General features: G+C 39.1%; 1 protein-coding gene across 3 annotated transcripts in view; it reads left to right on the forward strand.

The window, feature by feature from the left end:
- oxr1a (oxidation resistance 1a) overlaps positions 1–23,268 on the forward strand; it is a 179,802-nt gene that overhangs the window by 79,591 nt on the left and 76,943 nt on the right. For all 3 annotated transcript variants that reach the window (XM_058376861.1, XM_058376858.1, XM_058376860.1), the window contains exon 3: positions 13,813–14,003. In XM_058376861.1, coding sequence (XP_058232844.1) covers positions 13,813–14,003 — 191 coding nt within the window. The remainder of the gene's footprint in view (positions 1–13,812; positions 14,004–23,268) is intronic.

Here is a 23,268-nt window from a genome sequence, read left to right on the forward strand (position 1 = left end):
TTTAGATTTAGCTTTCTTTCAAGTGAATTTAATATGAAACAACTGACACATTTCTGAAACATGACTCAATGAAAATGTAAATTTGTCGTAACTTATCACCAGTTATACATTTTGAAGCTGATCAATCAAAGTTTCGGGTTCATGAGTCTTCTTAAATGTACGTTTTAACAATTGAACTCTTCTAAGGATCTTACAGGATACCTTAGTTGTCATGAATACATCATGTTGTTGTTGAAATGCTCCTCTGAACAACTTCATTCTTATTTAGTTTGATAAATGAGCCCCAACAATCAGGGCGTGAACAAGGACAGGCTGAAACAGGAGCTATGGAAAGTGTAAGGCTGACAGAAAAGTGTTGCTGATAATATAAATAATAGTTGAATGATGAATAATGAGCCCCAGGAAGTGTAATGTGTTTTGGCTTTGGTTCTGGTTCCCTGTTGCCAGCTGCCAGTGCCGGGCCATGCTCAGAACACAGGCTACTTCACTTTATTTCCTTCACTGACTGGACACTACTGGTGTCAGAAACATCATATCGCGATTCTCAGAGCCGTTTCTAGGATCTGTGATGTGCATTAAGATATATAATCCAATTAACCATATCTTAGCTAAACACAACAAGAAGCTGAGAGATTTGCCTGAATCTTTTGTGCAGTTTGCAGCATCTGTTCATATTCAGCATTGAGGAAGCTTTTAATCCCACTGCGGTTTCTCCCACTGTCACTTTTCTCTCTGGATACGCAGCATTAGGATGAAAGACTAGCATGTGGCTGAAGTCCCTCTGGCTGTGAATGCTAGCGGAGAGAAGGTGAAAGTGAGAAAGAAATGGATATGAGCATCACAGCCACACAGGCCATCTGTCATCTATTCCGTCTGACCTCATACTCAAAGCCCTGACTTTTTTCAGTGTCACACGATGACAAATTCGACCGACAGCCGACTCGCTAGCTGAATGTGGCACGGCATGCTGCTGTTGTTTTCTCACCGATCTCGTCTTATTGGTAATTGTAGGGGAAATTCTGTTTATGTAAGCACGCGAGCAAGCGCCGCACACACTCCTCTGTCCTGATGCGTCATGGGATGCGGTCTTTTAATTAGCGCTCACGCAGGGTGGGAGATGTTGCGGGTGGTGTTATTGTTGTTTGGAGTGCAGCTGTTGCTTTTGTTTACTTCGCTTGGTGCCGAGGATGGAGATTAGCCAGACAATGTCTCCCTCTTTCTCTTTTTCTTTTCTTTCTCTCTCTCACTTTACTTTTTCTGCCTCGTTTTCTGAAAGTAATGGTCAGCGCTGATCGATGAGTGGCATCTCCTCAGCCCTGTTGGAGGAACGATTGGGCGGAACGGAGGCTGGTTATTGTGTTTTGTACAGAAAGAGCAAATTCGAGTCATCCTGAAGTCTCAAATCTGATCATTTGGACATAATAACAGTACAGGCTTCTGAAACAAGGAATCAAAACACATTCATGGACACAAGTGCGTCTGTCTCAGTGGCTATGGCATCAACACAAACGGTTACTTGAATCTCATTGAAACTAGCTGAATACACTTTATTGACATCTGAAAGCAGATTTTCGTTTAAACTGAATACGCTTCCCGGTGATATGACGCACTTTGATGCCGCAACTATATGACATGATTCTGAATGCCACCTCCTGCTGCACTACACACGTCAGCTACACTGATTGAACTGAGTAAGATTAACGCAAATACATTACGCATAAATTAATCATGCTAACTCTACATCAATCAATCTAGTAATTAGAAACTTGTTTAAATGAAACCTAGTTTAAGCAACAAAATTATGGTTTGTTGAGATATGTGATATTTATGTGTAAACGATAGAAATCTGAATGACCACTTATTGCTTCTGGGGTCTTTTTCAGTGTGGGAATTGGGCTGATTTTATTGGGTGAATTAAATATCATACACAAATGACATATGTGGACTCAAATAATAAACTAATATGAAATAATAACCATAAACAACAAATAATAATCTTATGTGCAATACAAGGATAGAGCAATACAGTTCTTAGCTGAACAGTTGACTAATGAAACTAATGAAACTAAATTGTTGATTTTTCATAGACTAAAATAATGGTCTTGGCTACATTTTCATGTATTATCCATCCATCGTCTATACCCGCTTTATTCCTAATTAGGGTCACAGGGATCTGCTGGAGTCCATACCAGCACACCTTGGGCGAAAGGCAGGGGCACACCCTGGACAGGTCGCCAGTCCATCACAGGACCACATATAGACAGACAACCACACGCACTGACTCCTATGGGCAATTTAGAATTACCAATCAATCTAATGTACATGTTTTTGGGCTGTGGGGGGAAACCCACGGAGGCACGGGGAGAACATGCAAACTCCACACAGAAAGGCCCCTGCCTGTTCGAACCCAGGACCTTCTTGCTGTGAAGCAGCAGTGCTAACCACTAAGCCACCATGCTGCTCAGTATACCAGACCAGACCCGACCCGACCCGACCCTTTATGCTCAAACAAATCATGGGACTGGAAACAACCAGTAAATTGTCCTTGCGTAGTCAGTGACCTAGATAATAAATGTATGATTTGCGAAACCTAAGAATATATATAAAAGAAAAATACCAGGTTGTTAGTTATGTACATATTTGAACAAACACTGCTGAATTTTGTTTAATTTCATACAAATCATACTAGCCTTAATCCCATCTCTGAACCTAACCTCCATGTATACAGTTATGGGGTTGGAGGCAGTGTTTTCATCCACTGTCCATCTGTGCATGTTTAATATATTAAGAATGAATGGCTGAATGTTAATAGGATCTATCTATTCATATGTTGTTCATTTCTAAGCTTCCATTTGCCCATATTTCTGACTGGATAAGAGCTGCATTTCTCCTGCTAGATTTTCCGCACTGTGTCGTCTTCCTCACTGGGATTCTTTCCTCGTGCCTGGTGGGTGTCTTCCGGGTCACTGGACATACCGCTGGTGGCACAGAATAGATGTAGAGGGATGAACAGATTTAGAGAGGATGTGGTGGTGCACCTGAGCTCTGAGACTAACTCAAGCGGAAAAAAAGATGTAGCTGACATTGCCTCTGGCTTCTCTCTGAACTGTTTATCCAGGTTGGTGAATTTTGGACTTGCAGGTTTTCTTAGAGGATCTTAATAGTGCTACATTCTTTTAGCAGGATTAGGGGAGCGTATAGTGCGGCGTAACCTGAGTAATCATTCAAAAATTCATTATGTTTTGGGAAGCTAAAGGTTATGAGTGAACTATTTATTATTACTGGCTGTATATTCGTATGTCGCTGTGGAAATATATTAGCTTGTGATTACAAAACACTACCCTGTGTGTACATACTGCTGCTCAGGGAATGTCATAGTGCAGCTGAGCACAAGGAAAACATTCACAGCAAACAGCCACTGATGAATGGGGAGAGAGGAAGAGGAAGGCTATGTTTTCTAACCAGATAGCAGGGTTTGTTCTGCTCTGTTTGTTATGACAGGGATCGAAGTCATCATCTTCTGATTCCTGAAATCTGCAAATTTCATATAAATTTGACATTTATACACCTCTTACCTCATTTAATGGCCATTGAGATCACGATCATGTTACATGTTTTCAAAGTCATATACGTGGATCATTACTTCCGCTGTAATGGTTGCTATTTTTATGTTCTGTACACAAACCAATCATGAGATAATTACACAGCAATCCTAATAAATATGGTACTAAAGCAGGCACCCTGGGGTGAACCCGAGGAAAGATATAATGCATTTGTGTATGCTTGCAGAAAGCTCATAAATAGTATAAAGTTTAGTTTAGTTTAAGTTTGTTAAATTTCATTAAAAGCAAGTTTAAACATGCTGTAATTGGCAGGATAAAGTTTTTTTATACACTTTACAAACTTAAAGGTCAGTGATACTCACTGATGTACAGCTCTTACTTAGCTAAGTTCATCAGACGGTTACTGTCATGAGCTTTGTGCTAAAACTTTACAGCACTTTAGTGTGTCCTGTACTTTACTGTAGCATGTATCTTTAATATAATTTTACTAAACTTTACAGCCCTTTAGTGTAGCATGTATCTTTACTATAACTTTACTAAACTTTACAGCCCTTTAGTGTAGCACATATCTTTACGATAACTTTACAGCCCTTTAGTGTAGTATGTATCTTTACGATAACTTTACAGCCCTTTAGTGTAGCATGTATCTTTACTATAACTTTACTAAACTTTACAGCCCTTTAGTGTAGTATGTATCTTTACGATAACTTTACAGCCCTTTAGTGTAGCATGTATCTTTACTATAACTTTACTATACTTTACAGGACTTTACTGTAGCATGTATCTTTACTATAACTTTACTAAACTTTACAGCCCTTTAGTGTAGCATGTATCTTTACGATAACTTTACAGCCCTTTAGTGTAGTATGTATCTTTACTATAACTTTACAGCCCTTTAGTGTAGCATGTATCTTTACTATAACTTTACTAAACTTTACAGCCCTTTAGTGTAGTATGTATCTTTACGATAACTTTACAGCCCTTTAGTGTAGCATGTATCTTTACTATAACTTTACTAAACTTTACAGCCCTTTAGTGTAGCATGTATCTTTACTAAACTTTACAGCCCTTTAGTGTAGCACATATCTTTACGATAACTTTACAGCCCTTTAGTGTAGTATGTATCTTTACGATAACTTTACAGCCCTTTAGTGTAGCATGTATCTTTACGATAACTTTACAGCCCTTTAGTGTAGCATGTATCTTTACTATAACTTTACTATACTTTACAGGACTTTACTGTAGCATATATCTTTACTATAAATGTACTATATTTTAGAGCATTCTAGTGTAGCATCTATCTCTACTGTAACTTTATGATATTTTACAGGACTTTACTGAAGCATGTATCTTTACTATAAATTTACTAAACTTTACAGCACTTTAGTGTAGCATGTATCTTTACTATAACTTTACTAAACTTTACAGCCCTTTACTGTAGCACATATCTTTACTATAAATTTACTAAACTTTACAGCACTTTAGTGTAGAATTTCTTTTACTATAACTTTACTATACTTTACAGGACTTTACTGTAGCATATATCTTTACTATAAATGTACTAAATTTTAGAGCATTCTAGTGTAGCATGTATCTTTACTATAACTTTATTATATTTTACAGGACTTTTATGTACCATGTATCATTACTGTACTCTACAGAAACATTTATCTTTACTATAACTTTACTGTAATCTATAGCATGTAGTGTATCCTTTATCTTTACTATAGCTTTACTGTATTATACAGCACTTTATTGTATACTATATCATTACTGTACTTTACTGTAGCATGTATCTTTGCTATAACTTTACTAAACTTTACAGGACTTTACTGTAGCATGTATTTTTACTATACTTTACAGTCCTCTAGTGTATCATGCATACTTACTAGAACTTTATTACACTTTACAGTACTTTACTGTATCATATATTTTTCCTATAACTTTACTAAATTTAGAGCAATTTACTGTAGCATGCATCTTTACTATAACTTTACAATACTTTTCAGCACTTTAGTGTAGCATGTATCTTTACTATAACCTTAGTATACTTTACATCACTTTAGCGTATCCTGTATTTTTACTGTACTTTATTTAGGCATGTATCTTTACTCTACTCTTGTACTATACAGCACTTTAGGCTACCCCTTATATGTCATGTTAGTTTGATCTTTACTATAATGTACTGCGTACTGTAAATTACGGTAAGGATACAGTAAACATGCATAAAATCGAATCTTTTTCATTTTGCACTAATTCTCAAATATATTTACATGGCTGAGAGTAAATGCCTTGAGTGATATGTTTTATAACTCAGCAATTAAAACCCTTTGATATGAATCACTGTTATAATGCATGATATTGTGATTGTTATTGTTATTAAGACCATTATTCCCTGCTGAGATTTATGTTTCCATTAAATTTTAGTAGCACAGTTCAGCTCCAGTTTGCAATTAAGTTGAAGTAAACAGTGGTAGGGGAGCACAGATCTCCTGCACTGGAATTAAATAGTTTTACAGGATAAATTCCCAGTATTGGTGATGAAAATGAATATGTATTACTAGTTGTACTAATCAGTGTGGATGTAGAAAACATTTCACCCATTTTTTTCATTGCGTCTATTGCGTAATTATGCCGAGTAACTTCTTCTTCATCAGACTCTGCCTGTAAAATCATGCAGGTGTCAGCACTTTTTTGTTTTTGGCTGACACTGAGAAGCAAGGAATGGCCGGAACTATTGTTTTGCTTGTTCAAGCTTCCTTTTTTTAGCCCTGAGTGAGCACTTGGGAAAACAGTCGGAGAATCCAGTGCTTTAAGAGACAGTGGGTGATTGAGTGTGATGAATGAGAGCAAGTTAGAGTCTTCAGTCCTTCAGGAACATTTCTTTCAGCATGCAGTAGACATGCTTTATAAGTGGAAGGATCCTGCGCTCACTTTTCCTACGACTCCTTCAGTATTTCGTGCCGTGCCTATAATACCTCGCAGCCTCTTAATATTTTCTGTCACATCCATTTTTCTTCACACCTCAGGGAGAGACCTTATTTAAGGCTGCAATGGCAGACTGCAGTGGGAAGCCTGGCATAGCGGAAACCTGCAGGTTTCTGATATAAAACCATGAAGCTCTTTGATCCTCCAACCTTTGGGGCATTGGCACAGATTAAGGCCACTGAAGCAAAAGTGGTCAGGTTTATTGCATAAAAAATGCATTAATGTATTCACTATGTTCGAGAGATTTAATTTGCTAGAGAGATCAGACTCCACTTTGTGTCCCAATGTGAGTTAAAAACTGCTAACAGGCTGCAATTTATCAAAGGCTAGAGAATGCAAACCCACACCAATAGTGTGAAAATCTCTTCTATAGATAATCTTCTGTTAAAGCATAAATATTTTATGAAGGATTAAGGTTGAGAGTGAAAATTTTGTACCTAAACATCGACAATATAAAATATCTAATGTATAAATCTCGATGTTGGCGTTGCAGCCTAAGAAAGGAGTGACCAAATGTGTCAAATCAGCAAGAAACGGAAATCATTAACATTAGCTGTGTGTAAAACAATGCTATGACAGTCCCATGAATTCATGTTTCAATTGAAAATACTCATCGTTGCTTGGCAAAACAGTTCTTTCAGAAATAAAGCATCACCTGTAATGACACTAAAATGGCTTTAGGGTTGTTCCTTCCATGTATTTCCACCAAACATCAAGGCAAGGCAACTCGTCATAACCATGGGCTGTCTAGTTTCCCATCATATTACACCATATGAAAGTAGAAAATTCTGTAAAGCTTATTTGTTTGGTGATTAGTCATTGGTAAGGAGTAAAATAGTGCATCTAAATACAGCCAATAGGTGCCGATACGTGTGGTGAAAATAAAGAGAAGTAAGCTTACACAGTAACAGAACAATGTCACTCCAGGCATTGGTTTAGAACGCCTTGGCTTTCATTTCCCATCAGCCCTCACAGAACCGAACAGATCACAGGACCCTGTCATGTGCCCTCTTGATATCTCCCACCACTTTTTGTTAATTAGTTGCTAAGCTTCATTTGTGTGTAGTGTGCCGTGCCTGGCTCTTGTTTTGACTTTGTTCATTTTGTCTTTCATTTAATAAAAAAGCCTGCTCTTCTCCACCACCACGACATGACTCAAATACATTATCTTAAATGAACATAGAGCTTTAAAGTTTGTACCTTTTAATTTCCTTGAAGAAATACATGCTGAGGGGACAGTACCACTTCAACGACAAGAAAGTGCAGGTTTGTTATTTCTGAAAACAAAAAAAAGGTAAATAGAAAGCCATTTAGGATTTGCCCTAAATGTAAAGGAAATGTTAAATTTAATCTAAGACCCTGACAGGAAAACATTACTGTGAGCAATTTGAGAGCGAAGCATTAAACCGAACAATAAAACTGCAATCCCGCCTCATAAGTCCTCCAGAAAATGGACATTTAGAATGAGAAGGAAATCTTGGAAGATAGTCACTAGAAATGTTCCATCCAGAGACATTATCTCGACGATTCTACAACAAATGCGTTTGAGTTATCAGTGGAACGTTTGTCATTATTTTCAGCTCCATCCATATGCACCGGCCCCTAGATAAGAAGGCTGTGTGTGGCTCTAGTTAAAGTCAAAGACTAATACAAGGTTCATGATACATAAAACATGCTCTGTAATAATTTATTACCAGTCACAGCACTTAACGGATTCCAATTAGCAATGTGCCTTATGGATTTTTTTTGCCCCAGACGTGAACAGCATCGCTTATTAGATGGGTGTTTTGGTATTTTGTTAAATATCTTGCGCTCACTTACAGCTGATACTGCTCATGTTGGACCACTATCCAGCCTGAGCATTTATCATCCCTCATTGTAAGCCAGTCTTCTTACTCAAATGGTTTTATATATCCAGGTTTGTTAGGAAGCTAGGGGCAAAGTGCAAGGGCTGTCATTATAGCCAGATCCCTGAGGGGTGTGTAGGTCTGAATACGTGTTTATTCAGTAATCACAAACACAGGAGTTTGGGCTGTGCAAAGATTTGCCAAGTGTGAATAGAAATCATAGAAATCAACCAAGCGAGGAGAATATGTTTTATGTATTACCTCTATTTTTGTTTTGTTCAATTATTTTACATTTCTGCAGCTCTACAGCTCTGTCTTTTGGTTAAGTTTCTGTCATTTTAAATCTACATCTTAGATCTAGTAAAATCTACAGCTCACATTTACTAAAATCTACAGCTCACTTCTACTTCAATTTACAGCTCACATTTACTAAAATCTACAGCTCACTTCTGCTAAAATCTACAGCTCACATCTACTAAAATCTACAGCTCACTTCTGCTAAAATCTACAGCTCACATCTACTAAAATCTACAGCTCACATCTACTAAAATCTACAGCTCACATCTACTAAAATCTACAGTTCACTTCTGCTAAAATCTACAGCTCACATCTACTAAAATCTACAGTTCACTTCTGCTAAAATCTACAGCTCACATCTACTAAAATCTACAGCTCACATCTACTAAAATCTACAGCTCACATCTACTAAAATCTACAGCTCACATCTACTAAAATCTACAGCTCACATCTACTAAAATCTACAGCTCACATCTACTAAAATCTACAGTTCACTTCTGCTAAAATCTACAGCTCACATCTACTAAAATCTACAGCTCACATCTACTAAAATCTACAGCTCACATCTACTAAAATCTACAGCTCACATCTACTAAAATCTATAGCTCACATCTACTAAAATCTACAGCTCACATCTACTAAAATCTATAGCTCACATCTACTAAAATCTACAGCTCACATCTACTAAAATCTACAGCTCACATCTACTAAAATCTACAGCTCACATCTACTAAAATCTACAGTTCACTTCTGCTAAAATCTACAGCTCACATCTACTAAAATCTACAGCTCACATCTACTAAAATCTACAGCTCACATCTACTAAAATCTACAGCTCACATCTACTAAAATCTATAGCTCACATCTACTAAAATCTACAGCTCACATCTACTAAAATCTATAGCTCACATCTACTAAAATCTACAGCTCACATCTACTAAAATCTACAGCTCACATCTACTAAAATCTATAGCTCACATCTACTAAAATCTACAGTTCACTTCTGCTAAAATCTACAGCTCACATCTACTAAAATCTACAGCTCACATCTACTAAAATCTACAGCTCACATCTACTAAAATCTACAGCTCACATCTACTAAAATCTACAGCTCACATCTACTAAAATCTACAGCTCACATCTACTAAAATCTACAGCTCACATCTACTAAAATCTACAGCTCACATTTACTAAAATCTACAGCTCACATCTACTAAAATCTACAGCTCACATCTACTAAAATCTATAGCTCACATCTACTAAAATCTACAGCTCACATCTACTAAAATCTACAGCTCACATCTACTAAAATCTACAGCTCACATCTACTAAAATCTACAGTTCACTTCTGCTAAAATCTACAGCTCACATCTACTAAAATCTACAGTTCACTTCTGCTAAAATCTACAGTTCACTTCTGCTAAAATCTACAGCTCACATCTGCTAAAATCTACAGCTCACATCTACTAAAATCTACAGTTCACATCTACTAAAATCTACAGCTCACATCTACTAAAATCTACAGTTCACTTCTGCTAAAATCTACAGCTCATATCTACTAAAATCTACAGCTCACATCTACTAAAATCTATAGCTCATTTCTCCTAAAATCCATAGCTCACATCTACTAAAAAATCTACATCTCACTTCTGCTAAAATCTACAGTTCACTTCTGCTAAAATCTACAGCTCATATCTACTAAAATCTACAGCTCACTTCTGCTAAAATCTACAGCTCACATCTACTAAAATCTATAGCTCACATCTACTAAAATCTACAGCTCACATCTACTAAAATCTACAGCTCACTTCTGCTAAAATCTACAGCTCACATCTACTAAAATCTACAGCTCACTTCTGCTAAAATCTACAGCTCATATCTACTAAAATCTACAGCTCACTTCTGCTAAAATCTACAGCTCACATCTACTAAAATCTACACTAGATTTAACGTAAGATTTAACACAAAAATACAGACCTGTTTTCAGGAATAGAAATACATTTTTATAAATACATTTTTTTTTATTTTATCATCACTGATAAGCAGAGCAAGTGACTAATAAAGTGTTTCGAATTTTTCTAATATCATTGGGATAATGATATATTATTATATATATTATAATTGATTATAATATATTATAATGGATTATAATTGGATAATGATTTTCACAGTCAATTTCTCGAATTTCTCGAATTTCCTTTTTTCTAAATATAATAATAAATCAATATTAATAATTAAATAAATAAAATCTGAAAGTTGTTTCCATTTTCATGTTTATATATAATTATATATAACAATTATAAATAATATTTATAATTATCATTTTATGTTGGAATTTTCTATTAGCAATGTGTTATTCTTTCTTCTTTTCTTTTATTTATTTTTTTGTAAATAACAGATGGAACAAATGCAGTTCTTTGTGATAAACCCAGACTTTTGAACTGTATCTACATTTTGCCTTTATAGCAGGCAGTTTTCCAATATTGACTTTTGGTAAATCAGACTGTTTGATCAGATAAGCAGGCCCGTGTTTCTCCACATATTGGCCCATTTTTATCTCCGAGGTTGTAAGTGATGTCCTGAATAGCTCACATGGCGCTGTAATAAACTTGATCTTTGTGTACCCTTCTCGCTGTTGCTATCTCCTCGGTTTCTAACGGTTTCCTTTTGCAAATGCTATGTATCTGATTCAGTGTCACTCAGTGCAGCTAGTGACCCGTTACACGCCAACCTCGATGTTCTCCTCGCCCTCTCCAGTCAGGCTTGTGGCTGTTTAGTTGATTTACAGAGCAAATAGACGGATTGTGATGTTTGCATTGGGTGATATCTTTCAGAGCGAGCGCACAACTGTCTCCGTTCTCATAAAGAACCATGAAACAGACTGCTCTCATCCGGCGAAAATGATAGTGCTGTCTGGTTCAAAATGTCACCTACGGCCTTGCTTTGTGGCTGGATTTAACCGAGACGGCGATAAGGTTATTGATTGAATAAAAGAGAGTAGTGTGGCTGAATAAACACACTGTAAAAGAAATAAATGAATAGCTCGCATGAATAACTCTTCTGTTTACTACTTGGATGGTACATGACCTAAGCCATCGCTTTTGATTTGAGCTGTGTCTCAGTGAAGAGCAATATAACCGGTATCAATGGATACACACATGTAGTAATCATATAGCACAAAGTCTTGCTAGCTTACTATGACTACTAGTATATTTTTAACAGAAACAACCATAATACTATAAAATAAAGTGCTGTAAACAGTCACATGGTCCAATGTCTGTAATCTTGTCATGTCTGTGCTTGTACCATTATTCGGTTCTTTCATTCAGCATGTGTTGTTCAGCTGGCTAGCGATCGGGAATTGGTGGGTGACCAAATTGTGGAGAAAATTGAGGGAAAAATTGTGATCGATAAAGCTAGAGACCTTCTCATTCATTGCTGATGATGTGTGATGGATGTGTCAGTGATGTAGGATTAAGGGACATTGCCCTAGAGGGCATTTCAGCACACTTTTTTCAGGATTGTGTGGGCTAGAAAGAAATCAGTCCCAGCCTTGTTTCCTTCCTTCTGTGTATTCGTTCAACTCTTGGTGGTGCTGTTGCACACATTTCAACACAAATTCAATAAATATTCAGTCATTTGTTCATAGCAAATAGTCAAATGTTTGTGTGACCATCACATGCATGTCTGATTGAAGTCCCTATTAATGACATTATCGTGGAATGACATGTTCACCACTGTTATACACTATATTGCCAAAAGTATTCGCTCACCCATCCAAATAATCAGAATCAGGTGTTCCAATCACTTCCATGGCCACAGGTGTATAAAATCAAGCACCTAGGCCTGCAGACTGTTTTTACAAACATTTGTGAAAGAATGGGTCGTTCTCAGGAGCTCAGTGAATTCCAGCGTGGAACTGTGATAGGATGCCACCTGTGCAACAAATCCAGTCGTGAAATTTCCTCGCTCCTAAATATTCCACAGTCAACTGTCAGCTGTATTATAAGAACATGGAAGTGTTTGGGAACGACAGCAACTCGGCCACGAAGTGGTAGGCCACGTAAACTGACGGAGCGGGGTCAGCGGATGCTGAGGCACATAGTGCGAAGAGGTCGCCAACTTTCTGCAGAGTCAATCGCTACAGACCTCCAAACTTCATGTGGCCTTCAGATTAGCTCAAGAACAGTGCGCAGAGAGCTTCATGGAATGGGTTTCCATGGCCGAGCAGCTGCATCCAAGCCATACATCACCAAGTGCAATGCAAAGCGTCGGATGCAGTGGTGTAAAGCACGCCGCCACTGGACTCTAGAGCAGTGGAGACGCGTTCTCTGGAGTGACGAATCGCGCTTCTCCATCTGGCAATCTGATGGACGAGTCTGGGTTTGGCGGTTGCCAGGAGAACGGTACTTGTCTGACTGCATTGTGCCAAGTGTAAAGTTTGGTGGAGGGGGGATTATGGTGTGGGGTTGTTTTTCAGGAGCTGGGCTTGGCCCCTTAGTTCCAGTGAAAGGAACTCTGAATGCTTCAGCATACCAAGACATTTTGGACAATTCCATGCTCCCAACTTTGTGGGAACAGTTTGGAGCTGGCCCCTTCCTCTTCCAACATGACTGTGCACCAGTGACCAAAGCAAGGTCCATAAAGACATGGATGACAGAGTCTGGTGTGGATGAACTTGACTGGCCTGCACAGAGTCCTGACCTCAACCCGATAGAACACCTTTGGGATGAATTAGAGCGGAGACTGAGAGCCAGGCCTTCTCGTCCAACATCAGTGTGTGACCTCACAAATGCGCTTCTGGATGAATGGTCAAAAATTCCCATAAACACACTCCTAAACCTTGTGGACAGCCTTCCCAGAAGAGTTGAAGCTGTTATAGCTGCAAAGGGTGGACCGACATCATATTGAACCCTATGGATTAGGAATGGGATGTCACTTAAGTTCATATGCGAGTCAAGGCAGGTGAGCGAATACTTTTGGCAATATAGTGTATATAATAACCTCTACTCTTCAGAGAAAGCTTTCACCGTCACCTGACTACATCATAGATCTTATGACTTTTTAATTCTAAGCATCCATATCTCTGCTTTTTTTCTTTTCTTTGTCTGACACAGACTGAAGAAGAAGTCCCAGTCGGTGGACGTCTCCTCTCCAGGCTTCTCCAGCTTCATCCCGAGTCTGTCTATAAACAGGTCCTCATCACCTGTTGCCAAAACGACCACGATCGAGGTGCAAGAAAACAACACGACCAATTCCCAGCGGCGCGCTCCACGATGTGGCGAGCTGAAGAGAGGCTACACTATAGGTAAGTGTTCACTCACATCTTTCCATTGCGTGTAATGTGCGTGTGTGTGTGTGTGTGTCACAAGGTCCCCTGAGACGGTGTATATGTGTGTGCGCATGTGCGTGTGTGTGTCTATGCAGGTGACTGGTTGTGCTTGAATGATCTGAAATGAAGTGAATCTAATACATTTCCTCTCCTGCCTCCGTGTCTGCTTCAGTGCTTTGATACACGCTCATTTTCCCCAAGCACTTCACAAGCCTGCTGATAAGATGCAAACTATGCTCTTCGCTGGCCTCAAAAGTCAACAGCGACCATTTAGCATGCTTTCATTTATGATGTATGATGCTAAATTGTTCATTCAGCTTTATTTAGTGTCTAGCATTAGCATTTCTGTAGAATACTAATGATGAAAGCTTTTGAGGATCAGTTTTAATAGCCTGATTATGAAATGTCCAGTTTGCTACAGAATCTACAGGAACTACTTCAAATCAAATTGTAATATCTATTTAGCTAACAAGGATTCAGACATCTTTAGGCAGATCTGCCCTTTTTTTTTTCCTTTACACAACATTTTTTTGCAGGAAGATACATGGTACGACCAAAAGTATATGGACACCTGAGTATAAACTCACACTCTAAAACCATGGGCATTAATATTACGTTTTCTGCAGGCACAGCCTCCAAGGTTTTGTAAAGGCTTTGCACTAGATTCTGGAATGTGGCTGTCTGATCATGAGATGAAGAGGACTGGGATACAATCAACCTTCCAGTTCATTCCGAATGGGTTTACTGGGGTCATGGCTCTTGGGCCTTGTCAAACCATGTCTTCATGGATCTCACCATGTGCACAGCAGTAATGTAATGCTGGAATAGGTTTTGGTTCAGCTCGTTATATCCAGTAAAGGAAATCTTCATTTGCATCATATAGAGATGTTTAATAGAATTGTGTGCTTCCAGATTTGTGGTAATAGTTTGGGGAAGAACCACACATGACAGTGACGTCCACATACTTTTGGCCATATAAGGTAATTAATACTGGATTACAAAGTAAAGGAAAAATTGAGCCACATTGTGTTTTCCTACACTGTCACAAACATAGTGTGGAAGGCAATGAGGTTAAAATACAAAATGCTGAGTTATTAATAATGCTGAATTAGTATACAATCCAGCATGTTTGACTGAAAGGCTTTACCATTTCAGTCACAAAATAATTAAAAGTAATTGAATAATCTATAAAACTATTTAACTGTCCCACTGTTCAGAAATAATTCCAGTTATGTTGATCCTAAAACAAGCCTGGAAACATTCTCTAGTATTTCATGCTTGGCATACAGGCCAGGTTTTAAAAAACAAAACCCAGCAAGGCATGGATTACATTTAATACAAAACCCAAACTCTCAAATCAGGGCAATCGTATGCTCCCTCTCAATAACCTCCTACATAAAGGTTTGAGTCCACGATCCAGTTTTATCTTATTTGAAGGATGAATTAGAGTGTTTTTGAATTCTCGTCCAGCATCAGTGCCTGACCTCACAAATGTGCTTCAAGAGGAATGGTCAAATATTCCCATAAACACACTCCTAAACCTTGTGGAAAGCCTTCCCAGAAGAGTTGAAGCTGTTATAGCTGCAAAGGGCGGGACAACTCCATATTACATTCATGTGCATGTAAAGGCAGATGTTCCAATTTTGGAATGGCTCACAGTCTCCGCTCTAATTCATCCCAACGATGTTCTATCAGGTTGATGTCAGGATGCTGTGAAGTTCCTCCACACCAAATTCGCTCATCCATGTCTTTATGGACCTTGCTTTGTGCAGTCATGTTGGAACAGGAAGGGGTCATCCCCAAACTGTTCCCGCAAAGTTGGGAGCATGAAATTGTCCAAAATGTCTTGGTATGAAGCTGAAGCATTAAGAGTTCCTTTCACTGGAACTAAGGGGCCGAGCCCAACCCCTGAAAAACAACACCTGAATTCAATGATTTGGAGGGGTGTCCCAAAACTTTTGGCAATATAGTGTATGTACCTGCCAAACAAATAAAGGCATGAATAAATTGAATCAGATAGAGAGCTTGCACATCCCTCACTTATAAAGAGTTAAAGGAAACACTAAAGGCTGTAGAAACAATATAGAAAGGTTTGGATGGAAATGCATGTCTCTTGATAAAGCGTCCAAAGGCAAAGGACAAGACAGAGACAAAGGCATGCAGTGTCAGGGTTATGCTTGGACAATTCCCTGCCGGAACATAAAGGCTCGGTAATGTTGTATAGTGATGCTTCACAATGAGCAGAGGGGTTTGATTTGCATCATTAGAAAAAATTTCACAGTCATCTTGACTTAAGAAACCAAAATTAACACACAAGCCAAAACCAAGCTATAAAAAAATCAGTTTATTAACCAGATATTCAGAACAGATTTTATACAAGGATTTCTTTATAAAGGTCCGACATCTCTATTTATCCAGTTATAAGTGATGGATAATGGAAAACTAATATTAACAAAGTCAGATTTTGCATTAGTGCTGCAGCTTGGCCCCGAATCCTGTAGATTAGCAGAGTAACATCTCATCGATTCTGCTCACGTACGTTTGTAGACTCGTGCGTCTGGCCTGTCTCACCTTTCTGAGTCAGTCGCAGCCCCATGAGCTCGCCGCATGCTGGAGGAGGACTGCTGGGGATTCTTCACTGATGTAGTGCTGATGATTAGTGATTCATCATGCTTGGCCCTGTCGTTGACAGGAGATCGGAGAATGACTAAAGAATGGAGGAAAATCAAGCTTGAAACATCAAGGAATGAAGTGTTTGAAGAGTAGGAGGATGAACAGTGATAAGAGTGATGTGGATTGGGTAGTGTGGGTTATTTCAGGATTATATCTTAAATAATAATAATAATATTACTATTATTGTTGTTATTATTATTAACAACAACAACAATAATAATCATAATAATAATAATAATAATAATGATGATGATTCTAATAATAATAATAATAATAATAATAATAATAATAATAATAATAATAATAATATTGTATATTGTCATTTGTTTTCAATTTTAAACTTTATCTTTATTCTTTATTTTAAGCTTCCTGAAAAGCTTAGAAAGAAAATTTTTGAGACCTGAATACCAATTGCACCTTTTCAGTACTACAGCCGCCGGTGTAAGAGATTGGAAAGATATTTTAAGCTGCTTATCTTCCACTTTTCAGCTTTTATTTCACAAGTTAATTGCCTACTGGCCGTATGGGATGTGGCCGGTCATCATAAAGGGCGTACTTGAGATAAAACTAACCGAGGATGGACAGAACATACGGTTGCAAATATCATTCTCATGGCTTCATCATGACTCCCTCGTTAATCAGACCCTCGTTCCATTATAGTAGTGATACATTAATTGCGTAATCAAACATAATGATGCACTCATAGCTTTTTTTTTTTTTTTGGCATTAGTACTAAAATTCAATTCCAAACAGTGCAGTGTGACTTTGTTGCTCACTTTCCAAGCCTCCTGTTTTTGATAGATTGCACGCCAGCACTGCCAATCATGCCGTGTTTTGGCCTGGTAGCTCTCTCGGTCTAATCAGAGGAGAGTGCTAATGCAGGCGGCAGCACGCTGTGCCCCCCTCCTGGCTTTGTGACAGCGGCGCCATTAAAGCTGCATAACTGATCCATCAGCTGCATTTTAACAAGCGGCCCTGATGCGCACCATCAAATTAGACTGGCACTCGCACGCTCGGTGAAAAGACGGTGCCAACGGTTGAATGAAAGCGTCTATTTGTTTTTAAATAAAAGACGGCGTTCGGATGAATAAGTAAGTGACAGGCAGGGATTGCTTTGTGTAGGCTTAGACCGCAACACTGTTCTAGGGTTAAAACTTAACACCAGTCTGCCTGATGTCCTTGTGCTGTGTTTAAGCTACACATTTACAAAATCGATTGAATTTAAAATAAAAGATAATAAATGCTTAGAGAAACTGATGCAGTGAGCCACATTCGTATCCATTAGAGACACACAGGCGCTTATGTAACAATGCATCATATATAAAGCGTGGCGGTGCAGTCACAGAGCGAAGGTGTGAAGGCGAGAAAAGCTCTAGGTGCTATGTGATATCAGGTGAACACCATCCTGCTGTACTTGGAAAAGCCCTTAGTGTAAGTGTTTAAAGCTGACATGAAGACAGAAAGTAGCCTGATGCAAAGAAATAGAAATATATCCATTAAAAAACAAAGTATGCTATGCTGTGTATTTATGCTATTGCTCATCCATTTATTTATCTAATCAGCCAATCATGCAACAGCGGTTTGATGCTTAAAATCATGCAGATACAGGTCAAACATCAGAATAGGGGGGAATGTGATCTCAGTGGCATGATTGTTGGTGGTGTATTTCAGAAACTGCTGATCTCCTTAGATTTTTATCCTTAAGCTGACAAAAAAGGAAATAAGCACTTTACAATGGTGGTGGCTAGAATATATCCACTGATCAAGCATAACATTATGACCAGTGACAGGTGCCGTGAATAACACTGATGATCTCCTCATCATGGCACCTGTTAGTGGGTGGGATATATTAGGCAGCAAGTGAATATTTTGTGCTCAAAGTTGACGTTAGAAGCAGGAAAAATGGACAAGTGTAAGGATTTGAGAGAGTTTGATGAAGGGCCAAATTGTGATGGCTAGATGACTGGATGTTCCCGGTCTGCAGTGGTCAGTATCTATCAAAAGTGGTCCAAGGAAGGAACAGTGGTGAACTGGCGACAGGGTCATGGACGGCCAAGGCGCATTGATGCACGTGGGGAGCGAAGGCTGACCCGTGTGATCCGATCCAACAGACTTCTTCAGATTGCTGAAGAAGTTAATGCTGGTTCTGATAGAAAGGTGTTAGAATACACAGTGCATCACAGTTTGTTGCATATTGGGCTGCATAGCCGCAGACCAGTCAGGGTGCCCATGCTGACCCCTGTACATTGTCGAAAGCACCAACAATGGGCACGTAAGTGGCCTTGGCCTTCAAATTCCCCAGATCTCAATCCAATCGAGCAACTATGGGATATGCTGAACAAACAAGGAGGCCCCACCTTGCAACTTAGAGGACTTAAAGGATCTGCTGCTAACATCTTGGTGCCAGATACCACAGCACACCTTCAGAGATCTAGTGGAGTCCATGCCTTAATGGGTGAGGGCTGTTTTGGCAGCAAAACGGGGACCAACACAATATTAGGCAGGCGGTCATAATGTAATGCCTGATCGGTGTACACAGAAAAAGTTTGTGGAGTCCGACGTCTACTGTGGTGAAGAGACTCATTGGCAGGTAGTTGGGTGCCGATGATGCGTTGGGGCGGTTTTTATCACCCTTTGTAGAGATTTACTATGCAATCTGTTGTCCATCATTTCATCAAGCTTTCATAAAGAATCAAAACCTATATTAATATTACTGGTATTATGGATCTGGCTACTGCAATCGCTCTGTGGTTCTGCACGTCCGTCTCAGCTTCCAGTTCATCTTTAAACCTCTTGAGTATTTTGGGACGCGGATGATATTTTAGCTCTTCTCATAACAACTTTGTCTCGGTGACATAGAAATGTTGGCAATAACCGTCGCAATAACCACCCACGAGTCGCACACAGAGACGAATCATGGTGGGCGGCGCTAATGTGATGTGCAATTATTCATTAAGAAAATCCACCTACGGACATTTTCACGAGGAGACAGCTTCTGAAAGGTGTTTGGCAAACCTGCATGAGAATGATTTTAGTTTTGAATATCCTCTTCACACAGTAAGCTCAGCATTCAGATTGATTAGTGCTCAGTAGCATTCAGAAGAGCAAATATATAATATGAATTAATGTCTGTTTTACATTAAACCAAACGTGTTTTTTTTTTTGCATGTTTTGTCAGGAATGTATTCATGGATGACCCTTTGACCTTTTCTTACTATTTGTACCTCTGCACGTCTAATGAGAGGACTAAATTTCAGAAGATCAGTAGACGTAGTCATCATACGCAGTCTATTAAACCTATAAGAATTTCACTTCTACAGACTGAAATATCAACTCTGTGAATATTGTATTTTTTAGTGTTTCTAGATAGAAAATACAACCATCCTGTACACTTAATTGTATTTTTTTGGCTTATAGGAAACACCAATTTTAATAAAGGCTAAAGAAATTGAACTACATTGGTACCTCTGAGAATTTAATTCTTCCTGGAGCCAAGGAGTTCTTAAGGCAAAAATTCGTATTGTAATATGCATTTTCCCATTAGAAATAATGAGGATTTAGATAATCCATTCCAGCCACCCAAAAATATTACCAGTTTCCAAGGGTCCTCACAGGAAGTCGTGCCACCAAGCTAAAGTTAGAACCATACAACTTACCGAAAATAAAACTGCGTAAAAAATGCGTAAACTCGCTTTGGTTGGCTCTAATGCTGCATTCAACTAAAACATTTAACTTAGACTAGGAACAAATACCGAAGAAAATGCCCCTTTAACCCAGAATTCCTTTTCAGAATGCCAGGGAGTTTGTGGTTTCCTCAACCCGGAGTTCAGCAAGTGACGTCAAATCAACTGCTCGGCTGCTCACACGTCTTTAATGATAAATTAGCTACCCTGTATATATTAGTGTTTGCTTTAGATCCCTTTCGCCTGAATGCTTCATTACCTCTTTCCAGACAGCAATAGGGTGAAGAGTGTGTGAGGGGTGTGTGGGGTAAGTGTCCGTGATAAAGGGGGGGCCCAATACAATTTATACACAGATCAACAGTTGTTCTATGCCCTTTTTCAAAACTCGAAGTGAAATATGGCAGTAATGTATAGCAGTCGCACCATCGTTGATGCTATCCTGTGACCATCAGAAGAGTGCCGAAGAAAATGGCAGAGGCAATTTTTATGCATATATTTTGCAATGCAAATTTTTAATGCATGTATTTTGTTGAAGCATGTATATATTTTTGGACCACTCTGTATATACATTACTCATTTTGGTTAGCTTCAGGAAAGCCAGAACATCTGCCCCTGTTGCTTCGTCTCGGCAACTCAGGATTTACATGATGTGTAGACGTTCACGCCCCAGTCTGAAGTAGAGGAGCTGAGGAGTGTGCAGCAGTGAGTCATTCACAAAAAACATTGTCAAAGTGGGATGATGGATCCTAAATATCACCCTGCTGCCAATCCCTTGAGGTCAGTCTAGAGGCTTAAGCAGCATTAGATTACAAGTTCTAGAGGGACGCATTCCTATTGAACACATAAATCCGTAAGCTGTATATTCAGTAAATCGGTTTACACCCTCTAAGCGATATATATGAGAAGATCCATTTCAATATTACCCTTGTCCTGAGTTCCTAACCTCCGGCGTGAATGTGGCCTGAAAGAAATAAACAGTTTTATTGCTGGCATTTTTACAACTGTGGCCCGCACAGCTCGACCCTGTCGTCTCGTTCCCCCGGATATCGCTCCCATGTTACTTATTCATAGGATTCGAGTGGAGTGGCTGCTACCGATGAGACAGGGAACTGTAAATACCATGGTGAAGCTGGTTAGGTGTGTGTGTGTGTGTGAAAGGTTTTCTGTGGAGAAAGGGCATTCTGATGCACAGAGACAGCACTGTGGTCAGGTTGGATGCTTATTTTAAACCCGGCTGGCTTGACTTCTGGATGCCATGCAGACACAGAACTGGAACAGAAAGTCAAGCCGTCTTGATTTGATATGAATTCACAGCTATATGGCCAAAGGTATGAGGACACCGGACCAGCACACTAGATATTCTTGCTGAGCGTCCCTTTCCGAAACCATAGGCATTAATATGGAGTTGTTCCCCATTTGCCGTTTAACAGCCTTCAATAATCTGGGAAGATTTTCCATTAGATGTCAGAGATCGTGGCTGTGATCATTCAGACACAGGAGCATTAGTAAGTTAGATGGGGTACAGTCGGCATTCACTGGGTTGAGTCAGAGTCAGGGCTCAAGTTCTTCCCCTCCAACCTTAGCAAACCTTGTCTTCATGGAGCTTGCTTTGGTCACAGGTTTTGGCCTCTTAGTTCCAGTGAAAGAAAATTGCAGTGCAACAGCATTCAAGACAACATTGTAATGTTTAGGTAACTACAAACATTTAGTGTACTGAATACACTTACAGAGATCCCACATCATGATACCTGAAAGTAGTACAGCCAAAGATCCACCCACAAATATCTGGTAAGTCTGAACACAAAGCCACAAGCATCATAACACCTTCAACTGTCTTTGAGGCTCACTATCATGAGCTATCAGGCTCAAAGATGTGCAGAACTCGGCAGACAGCTTGTACACTCACTCCACAGATCTGAATGAGCAGCACACTGACGGATAATAATAGGGAAAAGGCTTTCCTCTTCAACAGTGCCTTGAGTTTTAGTGTGTGTGTGTGTTAGACAGCTGGTTTGCAACTGGTGAATTCTTAGTACTGAAGATCTTGGAGTCTGATCAGTTGCTGACCTGTTAGTTGCTCGGGAGATCTTGGTTGCTCAGTTGCACTTGACTATAAACAGTTTTAGAAAGGAGATTATTTACATTGATTTGGTGTCACCCAAATGAGGATGAGGTTCCCTTATGGGGTTGGTTCCTCTCATGGTTTCTTCCTCATATAATCTCAGGGAGTTTTTCCTTGCCACCCTCACCTCAGGCTTTCTCATTAGAGATGAATATTAATTTATTTTTGAACTTTGTCATTTTCTATATTTCTTTAAAGCTGCTTTGAGCCAGTGTCGATTGTTAAAAGCCATATACAAATAAATTGAACTGAATTAAACTGAGAACAAACACGACTAGGGGGCCTTAACAATAGTGCTGGTGTTTTGCAAACACTGTGGGATCACAATTACATACCAAACAGGACAAGACAATGTTAGAAAGTCAAGTTTTGTCTGTTCACCTGGTATCTAGCAACTTGACACCTCAATTCACCAATGGTGTATACTATTTAGGCATCCTATTTAGTGTGCAGAATGGTTCGGGACACAGCCCTGAACTTTCAGTGATGATGTATTCTTTAATGTGAACCACGCACAGTGCCATGTCACAGCTCAAAAGGAGAGAAACATCGCCGGTTATACAGAATAGCAGCGCGAGGTCTCCCTAGCGTGGGAACGAATCGATATGCTGGCAGAAAGGCGCCTCTGAAAATGCTTACTCTTACACTTAAGATCCCAGCAATCAATCGCTGCCTCACACATGGTGCAGCCGAGAGGAAGAAACACCGGGATTACTGTGGCGCCGGCATTTATCATAGAAAGTATGGAACGAGTTGATAAAAG

The sequence above is a fragment of the Hemibagrus wyckioides genome, linkage group LG23, assembly GCF_019097595.1.
Source record: "Hemibagrus wyckioides isolate EC202008001 linkage group LG23, SWU_Hwy_1.0, whole genome shotgun sequence".
Taxonomy (NCBI): domain Eukaryota; kingdom Metazoa; phylum Chordata; class Actinopteri; order Siluriformes; family Bagridae; genus Hemibagrus; species Hemibagrus wyckioides.